Below are 15946 nucleotides of genomic sequence, written 5' to 3' on the forward strand. Positions count from 1 at the left end.
AGTGCACAACTGATAGTTGTCCTGTGGACAGGTTCTCCCACCTGAGCTGTGGATCTCTGCAGCTCTTCCAGAGTTACTATGGGCCTCTTGGCTGCTATTCTGATTAAGACCCCCTTCACACTGGGGCGGTGCGGGCGTTAGCAGTAGGGATGCTGCTTGCAGGACTTTTTTTCCTTTCCTGCAAGCGCACCGCTCCAGTGTGAAAGCACTCAGGCTTTCACAATGGAGTGGCTTGAAAGGCGCTTTTATAGGAATGTTACAGGTGCTATTTTTAGTCCTAAAACGCCTGAAAAGCGCCCCACTGTGAAAAGGGTCTTAAGCTCTCCTTGCCTGGCCTGTCAGTTTAGGTGGATGGCCATGTCTTGGTAGGTTTGCAGCTGTGCCATTCTCTTTCCATTTCCGGATGATGGATTGAACAGTGCTCTGTGAGATGTTTAAAGCTTGGTATTTTTTCTAACCTAACTCTGCTTTAAAATTCTCCACAACTTTATCACTGACCTGTCTGGTGAGTTCCTTGTCCTTCATGATGCTGTTTGTTAACTAGAGGTTCTCTAACAAACCTCTGAGGGCTTCACAGAACAGCAGTTTTTATACTAAGATTAAATTACACACAGGACTTTACTAAATTAGGTGACTTCTGAAGGCAACTGGTTCCACTCAATTTTAGTTAGGGGTATCAGAGTAAAGGGGGGTGAATACAAATGCACGCCACACTTTTCAGATATTTTTTTGTAAAAAAAAAAATTTGAAAACCATTTATCATTTTTCTTCCACATCACAATTATCTGCCACTTTGTGTTGGTCTATCACATATAATCCCAATAAAATACATTTACTTTTTTGGTTGTAACATAACAAAATGTGGAAAATTTCAAAAGGGAATGAATACTTTTTCAAGGCACTGTAGTGCACAGCAGCTGTATAAAATTTGGGGGCGATTTGCACATAACAGTATTGGGATTTGCAGCGCAGGGGGTTATTTTCTCTTTTTTTTTCATTATATATATATATATATACACACACACACACACACACACACATACATATATATATAAAACAATGTGCGTACATCAGGCTGCGGTCAGGTCTGGTCATAAAGCAAAGAGTTTTTTTTAGCACTTGTACCAAGGCTGTCCATGGCATCCTGTCACCATACCTGTCCTCAGCCAAGTGCACTTTTGTCCAGAGAGATGTCCAGAGAGATGGGAGCTTTGGAGGAGATAGACACTCTGCATGCAGATAGTGTATCTTTAGTCTATTAGCACCAGAAGTCCAGTACTTCAAGCTTAAATATCACCACCAGGAATCCTACTTTACAAGCTAATCCCTATGCTACTGTGCTGTCTTGCGCCATGTCCACCTATGACCGTTCTCTATAGGAGATATCACATCCAAAGAAAGGAATTTGTGAACAGAAAAAGATCTGCAAAGTTTAGGATCTGCACAATTTCAACGTAGACACGAAGGCCATAGAACAAAGACCCATTAGTTCCGTTTTAGCTTATAACACAGAAGGAGAAGGTTTTTCTACATGAGATACACTAGAAAGTTAGAATCACCTGAAATTTCTGTGATTACTATGGAACTCCTGCCAAAAATGTTTGCTTTTGGCTTTGGATAGTTGTAAAGGACTAGAACACTTGTCAGGGTGTACTCCTTTCTGGGTCCCCACTGAGGAGATTTGCTCCTATCCCAATAAGTGAGAGAAAACTTCCACAACACTGACATCATAAAAAACTATTCCCCCTTAGGCCAAGAAAATAAGTTACAGAGAACCTTTAAAACGGTATTTCCACTTTTGCAGTTTTTTTTATTTTTTGTTATATTTCTTACCTTTTAGGTGTTTTTAAAGGAGAGTGTAGATGGCAGAATCACTCCCACAGAAAGTTATTGTGTTCTCCCAATGGGGGGCAGTTTATACATTTTTAACCCTTTGTTAGGACAGATAGTGTTCAAATCTAGTTTACAGCTGATAATGAAGAACTGAAAACTCAGTACAGACCGGATAAATTGTGTTAAACATTACTCCACAGTCTAATAAATTAGCAAAAAGTCCGTTCTACAGGTATGACAATCTTCCTGGTACTCAAATGGATGGATCTTCCAACTTGAACAACCCAAAATGGGCCACTTTTGGTTTCTGCCAACTTGAATCACCGATGTGTGTATTGAAGCCTTGCTGCTCCATTCAATTAGGGAAAAACCAGGGCTAAAAACAAACATAAGAAGAAGGCGCACCAGTCTAGTGCACTACTGTAGAACTTGAATTAAAAAATGAAAACCGTTATACTTACAAAAGTAGAAATAACATAGGTGTTAGATTAAGCAAATCACCACCAGACGCATAACCATTGGATAGGGCGCAGCTGATGTGTTTCAAGGGACGTGCCTTTTCCTCAGAGCTCTGAGGAACACAGTAATGCACTAGGCTGGTGTGCCGCATTCTTATGTTTGTTTTTACCCTTCAGCCCCCTCCTAAGCATTACAAAGTAGTAGAGCATGTAAAAAAGGACTTTAAAATGGTAAACAGTAATTTTTTATTTAGGTAATGCTATGTTAATGGAAATGTGTAACAAATATAAAGTGGATGTTATCCCAGTTTGGCTGCAAAAGTGGAAATACACCATAGCTGGTCCGCAAAATATGATAATAAAATGCTTATATGGCACCAAGTAAAGCAAGTCCTTAAGGTGATACTAAAGTTTCCTTTTTTTTTCTTTAAAAATAACAAACATGTTATACTTACCTGCTCTGTGAAATAGTTTTATTATTATTTATTTCAGTTACTTATGTAGCGCCGTCAATTTACGCAGCGCTTTACATATACATTGTACATTCACATCAGTCCCTAACCCTCAAGGAGCTTACAATCTAAGGTCCCTAACTCACATTCATACATACTAGGAACAATTTACACAGGACCAATTAACCTACCAGCATGTCTTTGGAGTGCGGGAGGAAACCGGAGTACCCGGAGGAAACCCACGCAGGCACAGGGAGAACATGCAAACTCCAGGCAGGTAGTGTCGTGGTTGGGATTCGAACCAGCGACCCTTCTTACTGCTAGGCGAAAGTGCTATCCACTACACCACTGTGCCGCCCCAGAGCAGCCCGGATATTCCTTTTCTCGGGTCCCTCCCTCCCATCGAGTGCCCCCACAGCAAGCAGCTTGCTATGGGGGCACCCAATCCGAGCTACAGCTCTGTGTGTCCATTCAGACACGGAACTGCAGATCTGCCCCGTCCCCTCTCTCTCTCCTGATTGGCTAACTGACTTTGATTGACAGTAGCGGGGGCCAATGGCGAAGCTGCTGTGTCTCAGCCAATCAGGAGGGAGAGAGGATGGCCCAGACACTTGTGCACATCGCTGGATAGAGATGAACCTCAGGCAAGTACTGGGGGCTGCACACATAAGGTTTTTTATCTTAATGCATAGAATTCTGCCTATACAACCACTTTAACATGAATAAGCATGTACAATACAATTCAATTAGTGATGAACTAACATAAAGACAATAATGCACAAATATATTATTTTACTTACATCTTGCTGAAATGAAAGAACAGTTGTAATAGTCTGTGCGGTTTCGAGGAACAAAAGACAATGGCTCTGAACTCTGCGTATCCACAATCGCAGCATGACCACATCACCTCCATTTCGCACTGCTTCAACCTGAAGACAAAAACCATACAATGATTGCAAAGAAAGTCTACAACAAAATGTCTCTATAAAAAAAAAAAAAAAAAAAAAAAAAAAAAAAGGAGAGAGGAAATTTAATGTTTACCTAGCACACACTGCATGCTTTGCTGCAAAAAATCTGGAGCAGCAGACATGTCAGGTAGCCGTGCAGAGTGACTGCTCAGGAGGTGTGCATGATCTGCATGTGTACGATTTTGAAAAACTTCAGGTTACTGAATTGGCCCTGGCCCTGGCCTCTGGGTGCATAGAATAGAGTCTTTCACTAGTTTCATCACTGAAGCACTGTAGCAAGTCCTTTATTAGATTTACACAGAGGCATAAAACATTTAGCAGACTCCTTATGATATACAGCTCTGAATACACAGCTACAAGGCTATGTTTAAATGGAAAAAAAATACATAAAGACAGTAGGGTATTTAGAGATCATATGTATTAAACACCAACAGAAACTCTGCCGCCAAACATCATTCTGACTGCATTTTTGCAGGAACTGGTATACAGTTTATACCAATATGGCTCAATGATTTTAAACACGGTGCCCCAAGTATTGGAGGAGCATCGTTTGTTGCCCTAAACAAAGATTCTGGAAATTTGTTTGGGGTCCTGACACGCACATTGGGAACATCTAATATATGCATTGATAATAACACTCTGTCTCTGGTCCTTGCAGACACAAGGAAAATTGTACAACATACACAGAATTATGTTTACCAGTAAAAGGAGTGGACATGGGAAAGGTATTTGGTACTGCTATGTAAACAGCAAAATCAAATTAGTCCCCAAGTACCACGCTACTTGCTAAATCCTAAACTACTGGTGGCTAATCAACCAGAACATTAGAGTGTAGGTTTTCCCATGGTGTTACTTCTGGTTGCATCAAACAACATCATACAGTTGTGCCTATAAGGTTTGCATACCCTGGCAGAAATTGTGACATTGATATTAAAAAATAATGACTGATCATTATCAACTGTCTTTTAACCACTTCAGCTCTGGAATGTTTACTCCCCCTTTATGACCAGGCCATTTTTTGCAAAACTGAACTGCATTACTTCAACTGACAATTGTGCGGGCATGCAACGATGTGCCCACCTCTGCGGTTTTTATTTTTTGCGCTATATACAACATTTTTTTGAAACAACACCCCCCCAAACAATATTTTCTACTTTCTGCTATAAAACATTCCTAATTAAAAAAAAAAAAAAAAAAAAAAATGTAAAAATTCAAAATGTCTTCATCAATTTAGGCAAATATGTATTCTGCTACATATTTTTGGGAAAAAAAATTCCAATGCGTGTATATTGATTGGTTTGCACAAAAGTTACAGAGTCTACAAACTATGGGATATTTTTATTTATTTATTTTTTTACTAGTAATGGCGGCGATCAGCGGACTTATAGCAAGACTGCAATATTGCGGTCGGACAACTGACACTTTTGGGGGACCAGTGACACGAATACAATGATCAGTGCTAAAAAAATATGCATGGCTACTGTACTAATGACACTGGCAGGGAAGGGGTGATCAAAGGGTTAAATGTGTTCCCTAACAGTGATTGCTAACTGGGGGGGGGGGGGGGGGGGTTTGGGGGAATGTAAAAAGTCAGCACATTCCCCTCACAGAATGGCAATCTGCCTTGTTTACATTAGGTAGAACGGCGGTCTGCCTTTCTCCTGAAGGATCAGCGGGTCCCGGCGAACATCATGTCCGTCAGACCCCCGATTGGCTCTCGCTGTTTCCAATCACAGCGGGAGAGGGCCGGCAGCGCGCGACCCAGACCTAACAGATCACGCACAGGGTACATGATCTGGCGCAGAGCGGCCACCCTGCTGCAAGAAAATCTATGGTGGGTGGTCACCAAGTGGTTAAATAAGGATAGTGGGGGGGCGTGGCCAGGATGTGAGAGGAAGAAGACGTGTCCAGCTTAGGCTCTTGCCATCTGTCTGCTTAATTAGCAGATAACCTGGCTTCCACTGTCCATCCTGCTACACAGGTACCTTCCAGTGGTCTGGGAAGCTGCCCTGGTTCCCCCCATGACAGGGAAACGTAACTCTGCTAAGAAGGCACCCTTGCAGAGCTTCCGGACAGTCCCGTCGAGCACTTGTGCGGCGACCATCTTGCCTGAAAGCTCCTTCACTCCAGTCTCAGTGGAGACACAGACAGACTCCTCCATGGCGGCGATCGTGACACCGGACCCGGTGGGCTCCTCTACTGGTTATCGGCTGATGCAGAGCTCCAGGGTGAGAAATCCACCGCTGTGATCCTGGCAGCTATTGTGGAAAGTAAGTCCACTGTGGAGGGGAAGATAGACACCCTGTCCATAGAATGTGGGTTGATTAGGGAGGACATGGACAAGTTCAGGGGCCGAAGCTGAAGAACGCATCTCTGAGGTGGAGGACACCTCTGCCTCCACTATGCAGTCTGTGGCTGAACTTCAGCAGCAAGTCAAGCTCCTTATGACACGTTCAGAAGACGCTGAGAACAGACTCAGACTCATCCTGTGGTGTTTGCTGAGGCTTTTTTCAAACAACTCCTGGGCCTACAGCACCTTTCTCCAGTGTACAGTACATTGTGGAGCGTGCACACAGGGCGCCAGCCGGAGGCCTGCTGGCGTGTGGCCAAGAGCTTTCCTGGTTTGCCTGCTTAACTTCAGGGACAGGGATCTGATCCTAGCAGAAGCCCATAAACATCACAAGATGAAATATGACAGCGTTCCTTTTACGGATGTCCGCAGGCACCTGAGGGAGAAGGGTCTAGTCTACAACATGCTATATCCCAGCCGCCTAAAAGTTATCCACAATGGATCCGCAAAACTGTTTGAATCCTCTGCAGATGTGGTCGACTGGTTGTATTCCCTCGCCTAATGCTGTGTGCTGGGAATTGTTGTCCATGCTCCTGCAATTGTCCGGCTGTAACCTGTTCCTCTATGGCAGATGCTTTCTCTAGCAAGTGGATAATGCTGAAGGAATTGGGACTATATCTGTTAATTGCAAGAACCTAAGGCACTATTGCTGAATGCTTTGCTATAACTTTAAGTTTTCACAACCCCTTACTGAGTGTGTGGGCTCTTGGAATAATACACTAATGTTGTATAGGTTTTTGGGACTAAAGTTTCTCCGGCGTTTTTTTTCCCTGTTTTCGTTCTGTTCGCCTGGAGCAAACAGGGCGTTTGGTTCTTACACTGTTAATTTTCTTGTTTTTTTTTTGTGTTTCGCCCTGAGAGATTTTACCAATGGGCTTGTTATTTGCCACAAAGTACAATTTATACTGCAAATATGCTGTTCTATGGTGATTTGTGGCTTTCTGCATCCAGGTCCTACTCCCCCTTCTCTACTGTACTTATCCTGCCCCCATGCTCTATAGACCGTTACTATGAGTGATCTCAAAGTCATCTCTTGGAACGTCCATGGATTAAACTCTTTTTTTTTTTTTTTTTGGTCATAATGTAGAGTATAAGATTTCCTATCATTTGAGCCCAGTCTTGCCACAAAGAGTTAATCTAGCTCTGAGCAATCCTCTTTTATTGTTTAGTGAGATAAATCTTAACAAACAGAGAAATACTTTGTCAAATCCTCCCCCTTGCTGTGAGTGACAGGTGATTTACATATCTCGTGCACTAGCCTAAGAGACGTGCATTATTTTTTAATTCCCACTCCTTTCTTCAGCAGCTCTGCAAGGATTGGCTGTTCCACACCTCAGCATGATTTGGCATGCTGAAGTCATGTGGTTACTTTCCTGTCTTTTCACTGGATGTTAGAGATCATAGCATTAGTTCAGTGTAAGAAATACACAGGAGAATATGCATATTGACAAGGGGAGTGTAGAGGTGGGCGGGGAGTCTACTGACATCTGACAAGGATTGGACGGGTGATCTGTCTATCAAAGTGCCCGGACAAAGAGGAGGGGCTCTATGTGACGGCACGCAGCGGGGAACACACAGCTATTGAGAGGAAAGCTATGGTGTTCCCGGCGCTCAAATCAACAAGGTGGCGGCGGCTCTCCTCTCTCTTCCCCTACACAGACAGGCTGCAATGGGGACGCAGGCTGCAATGGGGACACTGGCTGGGGACACTGGCTGCAATGAGGACACTGGCTGGGGACACTGGCTGCAATGGGGACACAGAGGTTGCAATGGGGACACTGACTGGCTGCAATGGGAACACAGGCAGGCTGCATCTGACGGGCACTGGTGAGGCTGCATTGATCTCCTGTACCATGTCCCCAGTCTCTGACCATCTCCTGTACCATGTCCCCAGTCTCTGACCATCTCCTGTACCATGTTCCCAGTCTCTGACCATCTCCTATACCATGTTCCCAGTCTCTGACCATCTCCTGTACCATGTTCCCAGTCTCTGACCATCTCCTGTACCATGTTCCCAGTCTCTGACCATCTCCTGTACCATGTTCCCAGTCTCTGACCATCTCCTGTACCATGTCCCCAGTCTCTGACCATCTCCTGTACCATGTCCCCAGTCTCTGACCCTCTCCTGTGCCATATCCCCAGTCTCTGACCATCTCCTGTACCATGTCCCCAGTCTCTGACCATCTCCTGTACCATGTCCCCAGTCTCTGACCATCTCCTGTACCATATCACCAGTCTCTGACCATCTCCTGTATAGAAATATTTTTTTTAAAATAAGTTTCGGTATCGGTCATTTTCGGTATCAGTTTTCGGCCTAGTGTATTTTTCATTTTCTGTATCGGTTTGGGCACCAAAAAACCCATTCGGTGCACCCCTAATAATATTAATAACGATGAGAATTCTAAATCCTTTATCCTAACGGTAGTGGATACGTAGGTTTCATACATGAACCAATATCGAATCCATACCAGGGACACTGTAAGAAGCCTATATATAAAAAGTACAGGGTCCACCTGGTTCCTCATGTAATTTGAAGTGACATATAGAGTACTGGATGTGCTTTCGATGAATAGGACAATCACTAAAAGGTTAGAAGAAGTCTTTATTCTGAGAATGAAGTAACCAGAATATGGTTACACTGAATATGATTGGTTAAACTGAGTTGCAGCCTGAATTTACATCTGGATAAATCTTCAAATGTTAGCAGAAAATGTGATTTTTAGTTGACTGCTTTTGTATTCCCTATGGAGACAGTCTTACAAAATGCCCAAGGAAGATGATGTGTTCCCATCTGAATCAAATGTCTTTACATTTTGTCCTCATCAAGAACAGTAAAAGCCTGTATGTAGAGATCTAACACTTCCTACGAACAGAAGTTCTATGATTCCCAAGGCCAAGCCTGCATGATCTGCACTTCAAAACACTGCTTATGAACATTGTGGGTCTCTGGGGATTCAAGCACAGACTTTCAAAAGCAGCCTTGTTTATCAGTTACATTTCTGAATATTAAACACCAGATTCCCTTCTAGCTTAAAAAAAAAACACATATTCCATCCACTGTGTAGATACTACATAAAAATATATGAAGAGAGACAGTAATTTATTTGTAGTCTAGTTTTCACATAGGCAATATCAATTTGTATTGATTGTCTTGGAAGAGAGCCAAGTCACTGTAGATATTCAAGGCTGAAGTATATGGTTCAGGTAAAACCTTCCTTATAAAAATTCTGTCCCTTTTTACCCATTGAGGGCAAAGTGACAGGTTCGCTGAACAAAGCTTCACATTGATATTGATCCTTGCCATATTTCCTCACCACTCCATTCATGTGTTAGAGATCTCAGAAATATCCTGTACTTTTAGTATGGGGGAGAATCTGAACTTTTCACATTCTCCCAGGATACAGGGCCTAAGCCTGAGCAGCCAATGACCAAGCCATAAAACTTTCACATGGGGAAAGTAGAATGTAATTGCTCTGTGTATGCGCTGATAGAGACTGTACTTAGCTAAAGGATTGGATTTGACACGTTATGTTACACCCGTATTGAGGGTGTAACATGTTCCAGCAGCCCACCTCACCCCTGAGCCCCCCTTTTCCTGTAACTCTCTAGCCAATGTCACATTTAAAATCACCTGCACAGATGTGTCATTCATTCACAGAGGTCTGTGAATAAATAAACAAACTACGAGTACCTTCTGCCACTGTGGCAATGGCTTCTAGTTCCCAATGGACTACAAGTGCGATAATCATTGCACTCCTAGTCCATTGAATCTTCCTCCGGCTTTCTAATAGAAACCCCTACAGAGGCATGGACAGAAAGCTGGAGGGAGAGTGTGCAAGAGCCTGACACTGCACCTGCGATCCACTGATGGTGGGTGCAGGCTCCTGTGTAAAAAAATAAAAATAAAAAAATGAATGCACATTTTTTTACCTGCAAGAAAACACAAAAGTATTATTTTTAGTTAAAGGTGAACTTAAAAACTTTAAATTATACTACAGTTTCTCTATCTACTTACAAATGAGAACAAGATGCTCCCAACTTGACACACTTTAAATGATTTACAATGTAGAAAAATCACAATCTATCTCCACAATTCCTTCTGTTATGGTGCATTCCTTATAAAGTCTTTAATAATGTGGACACACTTACCACTTCTCCAGGTACCCGGGAAATTCCATCAGCTTCAGTAAGCTCCTCCTCTAAAACCTCGGAGATCCTGTGGCTGGATGCAGGAATCAGACTGGACAGACTCATTTCAATTAACTCAAGACTGCTATATCCAAAAAGCCTGCAGGCTTTATCATTGGCCATTAAAATCTAGAGAAATAATAAGTTCATTCTGTTAGACACATGGCAGTCTGAAAACAAATTATGAAAGTTGTTCTTTAAATGACACTAACAAAAGTAGCCTTGCCATTTAAAGTTGATAGCCAGTGATTTTTTTTAAACCAGCTATATGTCTAACCACTTAAGCCCCGAACCATTTTACTGGCCAAAGACCAGAGCACTTTTTGCAATTCGGCACTGCGTCACTTTAACTGACAATTGCGTTGTGGCTCCCAAACAAAATTGACGTCCTTTTTTTCCCACAAATAGAGCTTTCTTTTGGTGGTATCTGATCACTTCTGCGGTTTTTATTTTTTTGTGCTATAAACAAAAAAGAGCGACAATTTTGAAAAAAAAACGCATTATTTTCTACATTTTGCTATAACAAATAACCCCCAAAAATATATAACAAAAAACAATTTTTGCCCTCAGTTTAGGCAGATACGTATTCTTCTACATATTTTTGGTAAAAAAAAAAAAAATTCGCAATAAGCGTTTATTTTTTACTAGTAATGATGGCGATCAGCGATTTTTATCGTGACTGTGACATTATGGCGGACACATCAGACATTTTTGGGACCATTGTCATTTATACAGCAATCAGTGCTATACAAATGCACTGATTCCTGTGTAAATGACACTGGCAGTGAAGGGGTTAACCACTAGGAGGCAGTGTAGGGGTTAAGTATGTCCTGGGGAGTGTTTATAACTGTGGGGGTGTGTGGCTACGTGTGACACATCACTGATCTCTGCTCCCGATCACAGGGAGCAGAGATCAGTGACACTGTCACTAGGCAGAATGGGGAGATGCTTGTTTAATTAGCATCTCCCCGTTCGCCCTCTCCATGAGGCGATCGGGGGTATCCCCGCGGCCATCGAGTGAGCAATGCAACAGGTCATTCCTGACCACCGATGTAAGGATTAATCGCTCACAGTGATCCCCACTGTAAAGGGGCACCTTTTCAACTGACCACCAATGTAAAGGGAAACATTTAAAAGGAAATTTTTTTTAATTAACCACTTGACCTCTGGAAGATTTACCCCCCTTCCTGACTAGACCATTTTTTGCGATACGGCACTGCGTTACTTTAACTGACAATTGCAGGCTGTGACTCTGTACACAAATAAAATTTATGTCCTTTTTTCCCCACTAATAGAGCTTTCTTTTGGTGGTATTTGATCACCACTGCTTTTTTATTTTTTGTGCTATAAACAGACAGTTTAAAAAAAAAAAAATAATAATATTTTTTACTTTCCGCTATAAAACATATCCAATTAAAAAATAAATAAATGGAATTTCTTGATAAATTTAGCCCAATATGTATTCTGCTACATGTTTTTGGAAAAAAAAAAAATCCCATTAAGCGTTACGCTTTTACTAGCAATGGCGATCAGCGACTTATAGCGATATTGCAGCGGACATTTGGACACTAACTGACACTTTTTGGGACCCAGTGACACAGTAATCAGTGCTAAAAATATTCACGGTCACTTTACTAATGAGGCTGGAAAGGGGTTAATCATCTAGGGCAATCAAACGGTTAAATGTGTTTTGGTGTACTGTGTTAGATGCTTTTACTAGGGAAAGTAATGGATTTTTTTCCCTGCTTTGTGTGTAAAGAAAATCTATTACTTCCCCACTGACAGGACAGGGCTCTGCCTTGTTTACACAGGCAGAGCCCTGTTCTGTGTAAACTCAAGACGATCGCCGGGTGCAGGCAGTAATCCATTTGCCGGAAGCCGGTGATCGATATCTGCTGTTTTTAGTCACAGCATGGCCAGGTCGCCGGTGGTGCGCTCCCCCTACCAGGAAGTGTCAGATCACTTACTAGGTACGTGATCTGGCATTGCAAAGCCGCCTTATCTGTGTTATACAGTCAGCAAGCAGTTAAAGGAGCACTTTTCTGCTGGCCTCCAGTGTAAGAGAGGTTCTTTTCCACTGATCTCCAGTGGTACTTTTCTACTGAGGAGCACTAGTCGATTTGTAGTCCATTGAGAACTGTCAGTTTTTGCCTTCTCTACCATTAAACAATATTTTAAAATCATTAACATTATCCTAAAGTACCAAAACCTAAAATAAACTCTGTCTCTTTGAAAGCGCTGCTTTGGTATGCACCTCTGGAAGTTTGTGTGACAGCGAGTATTACAGACATTGCTTTAATGGTCAGGCTTGCTGGTTTGTGTTTTGGTTTGTAACAAGTTAACTGTATAGTTAAAATGACTGTAAAGGCTCAAGGTTTTTTACCTTCATGCATTCTATGCATAAAGACAAAAAATATTCTGTGTGCAATACCCACCCCCCAAACTCCCCTAATACTTATCTGAGCCCTATCTCGATCCAGTGATGTGCATAAGAGCAGCAGCTTTCCTAGGTCTCTTCCTTCTTATTTGCCGAGAAAGTACCGGGAGGAAGAGAGAGTGGGGGCAAAGCCAAGCCACGTTGCATGTGTGAATAGACACACAGAGCAGTGGCTCGGGAGCGAGCCTGTTCGGGTGCCACCATAGCAAGCTGCTGGCTATGGGGGCACTCATCAGGAGGGGTCAGGAGCGCACACTGCACAGAGTAGGTAAGTATGACAGGTTTGTTATTTAAACATAAAAAAATGCTGCCTTTAATATCCCTTTAACCGACTTCAGTGTTGATCACTCGGTCTGTAGGCACTAAAATTGTGGTCCCATAAGCTGGAAAATCTCTGTACAAGGTAAGGCTGACATCGCTATTGTCACGTATTGGTGGCAGCACAGTGAGACTTGACCTGCCATTTGTCACATATGGTAGTGGCTGGGATGTGACACCTCTGTTTTTCACTGACCACCAATGTAATAGGACACTGGAATTTTCACTACATGCATTTTTTCTGGTCATTATTATTATTTGTTTAATTTAACAATTACTGAAAGTAACCTAGATATCTAGTGAAGGGGGTGTTAAAAAGCAAAAAAAAAATGAATAATAATAATAATCCACTCTGGGGTCAAATGTTCTATGTACTCCACATTCCATAATTATTAAATCTACAACTTACTGATCATACTAATGCACCATGAGCTTTAGATATTATTTATAGCAGGAGTTCCCCGAGACCCCAAAAAGGTTTATGAAAGGCTAGCTTACAGTATTCTATCAGGATTTCCAGAAGGATGTCTTAGTTCAAGTCTCCTTTAGGTCTGGATGGCGCCAGATAAAGCACAAGCAGAAGGCATGATGAGTACCTGTGTGGTCTTGGTGCTGACAGTGAGCACAGCTCTGCTGGAACTTCGTACACACGAGGGCAATGAGTGTATGGTATCATCTGGAGTGGGAATTCCACTGGCAGATTCCAGGGGTGAGCGAAGTAGGATGTTACTGGCAGCTGAAGACAGACTGTAAGAGCTCCAATCGTCACCTAGGAAAAATAAAATCATTATAATTAAAAAAAATAAAGGGATACAACATGTCTTATTTTCAAGCCTGGGGTTACCAAGTATACCATCAAACCCTACATGCAGATTATTAGGGTTGCACTGATACCGATACCGGGCATTTTCATGAGTGCTAGTACTCGTGCAAACGCTCCGACGCTTGGGCAGCCTCAGGGATGATCGGTGCGGAAGTTACAAGCACCAATCTCCCTGTATAGCTTTTCTGACAGCCTTTTCTCCTCCTCTCCCTCCCGTGGCTGTCAGGGAGATCGATGCTTGTAATCTCCCACCGCCGCCCGATCAACCCGACTGTTCCCCTCTGTGCTCCTCCTCCAGGTCCCCCTCTGTGCTCCCCAGGTCCTCCTCCGGGTCCCCCTCTGTGCTCCCCGGGTCCTCCCCAGCTCTCCATGTCCTCCTCCAGGTCCCCCTGCATCTTCCTTGGCTTTCCGTGTCCTCCTACGGTCCCCCCTCCCATCCCAGATCTGTCAGGATGGAGAGGAAGGAGATGGTAAATATGTAATTTACCTGCTCCTTCTTTTTCCGTATTCACTGACTGTCCATTCATAACTGAAACAAAAAACAAAACACAAATGAAACCAACCACTCCCCCACCCCACAAAAAAGAAAAAGAAAAAGAAAGAAAGAAGCTACTCATATATGCCACTGTGACATGACATTAAAAAACAGTATTGGTAATGGCAAGTAAGAGTATCGGTACTTGTACTCAGTTAATAAAGTGGTATCGGTGCAACCCAACAGATTATATATTGGTTTGATTTGTATGTTAAACAAAGAAAAACAGACCACAGAGTAGGGCAGGTAATGCATTCTGATTACTTTACACAAATACTGAAAGAACGCCTAATGCCGCGTACACACGAGCGGACTTTACGGCAGACTTTGTCCTGCGGACTTTTCGACGGACTTTCCGAATGAACGGACTTGCCTACACACGATCAACCAAAGTCCGACGGATTCGTACGTGATGACGTACGACCAGACTAAAACAAGGAAGTTCATAGCCAGTAGCCAATAGCTGCCCTAGCGTCGGTTTTTGTCCATCGGACTAGCATATAGACAAGTGGACTTTTTGACCGGACTCGTGTCCGTCGGACAGATTTGAAACATGTTTCATTTCAAGGTCCGTCAAACTTTCGAGAAAAAAAAAAGTCTGCTGGAGCCCACACACGATCAAATTGTCCGACGGACTCAGGTTCGCCGGACCAAGTATGCCGTAAAGTCCAGTAGTGTGTACGCGGCATTAGAGAAGCAATTACCAGTAATTTGTGTTTCTAAATAGAGGAGGTGTTATACCAGTAAGGCTGGCTGTATTCCAGGGGTCCCTGGTTCTTCCCCCATGTCTTCTCCTTCGTGGGTTAGGAAGCTGGGGAAAAGACTTGCTTAGCAGAGAAACACTGTGCAGTGGAGAACTAGGGGAACGTGGTACAACTGAAGCTTGCATTGCTAAAAAGGTTTCCTAGAAGAAAAAAAAGAAGAACACGTTATATAAAGCATCAGATCAATCAACTGTTACTACATTCAGTTTCTGCTGACACAATGAATAGGTCTAGACCTGGGGGACCTTAAATGTTCTAAACAAAGGGCAAGTTTACTGTCCTTAAGACTTTAGGAGTGGACCAGATTGTGGCCAGTGGGGAGTAGACAATGCCTCAGTGGAATGTGGCAATAACAAAATTAATGTTTGTGCTCAGTGGAGAAATAGTGCAACATTGGGTCAGTGGGAGAACTAATGCACCATCACTGATATCAGTGGGAGGAATAGTGCCCCATCATTGGTGTGAGTGGGAAGAATGGAGCCCCATTCTTTGTGTGAATGACTGCCCCGAGGACCACGTAACTGCAAGAAAGGGGCAGCATCCGGCCCAGGCAGCAGCAGTTTGGGGATATTTTACCTATGGTTCACTTTCCAGTCAATGGGGGTTATTTACAAAAGGCAAATCCACTTTGCACTACAAGTGCACTTAGAAGTAAAGTCGCTGTAGATCCGAGGGGGACATTCAAGGAAAATAAAAAACAGCATTTTAGCTTGCACATGATTGGATGATAAAATCAGCAGAGCTTCCCCTCATTTCAGATCTACCCCTCAGATTTAAAGTGACTGCACTTCCAAGTGCACTTGTAGTGCAAAGTGGATTT

General features: G+C 42.9%; 1 protein-coding gene across 1 annotated transcript in view; it reads right to left on the bottom strand.

Annotated features, from left to right (window-relative positions):
* The window catches only part of PASK (PAS domain containing serine/threonine kinase), an 85548-nt gene that overhangs the window by 59736 nt on the left and 9866 nt on the right, over positions 1-15946 (bottom strand). The window contains exons 3-6 of the mRNA XM_073625745.1: positions 15104-15266; positions 13601-13773; positions 10211-10378; positions 3544-3672 (exon numbers count right to left, since the gene is read on the bottom strand). Of these exons, the coding sequence (XP_073481846.1) occupies positions 3544-3672; positions 10211-10378; positions 13601-13773; positions 15104-15251 (618 nt within the window). The 5' untranslated portion in view covers positions 15252-15266. The remainder of the gene's footprint in view (positions 1-3543; positions 3673-10210; positions 10379-13600; positions 13774-15103; positions 15267-15946) is intronic.

This window comes from Aquarana catesbeiana, linkage group LG04, assembly GCF_042186555.1.
Source record: "Aquarana catesbeiana isolate 2022-GZ linkage group LG04, ASM4218655v1, whole genome shotgun sequence".
Lineage (NCBI taxonomy): Eukaryota > Metazoa > Chordata > Amphibia > Anura > Ranidae > Aquarana > Aquarana catesbeiana.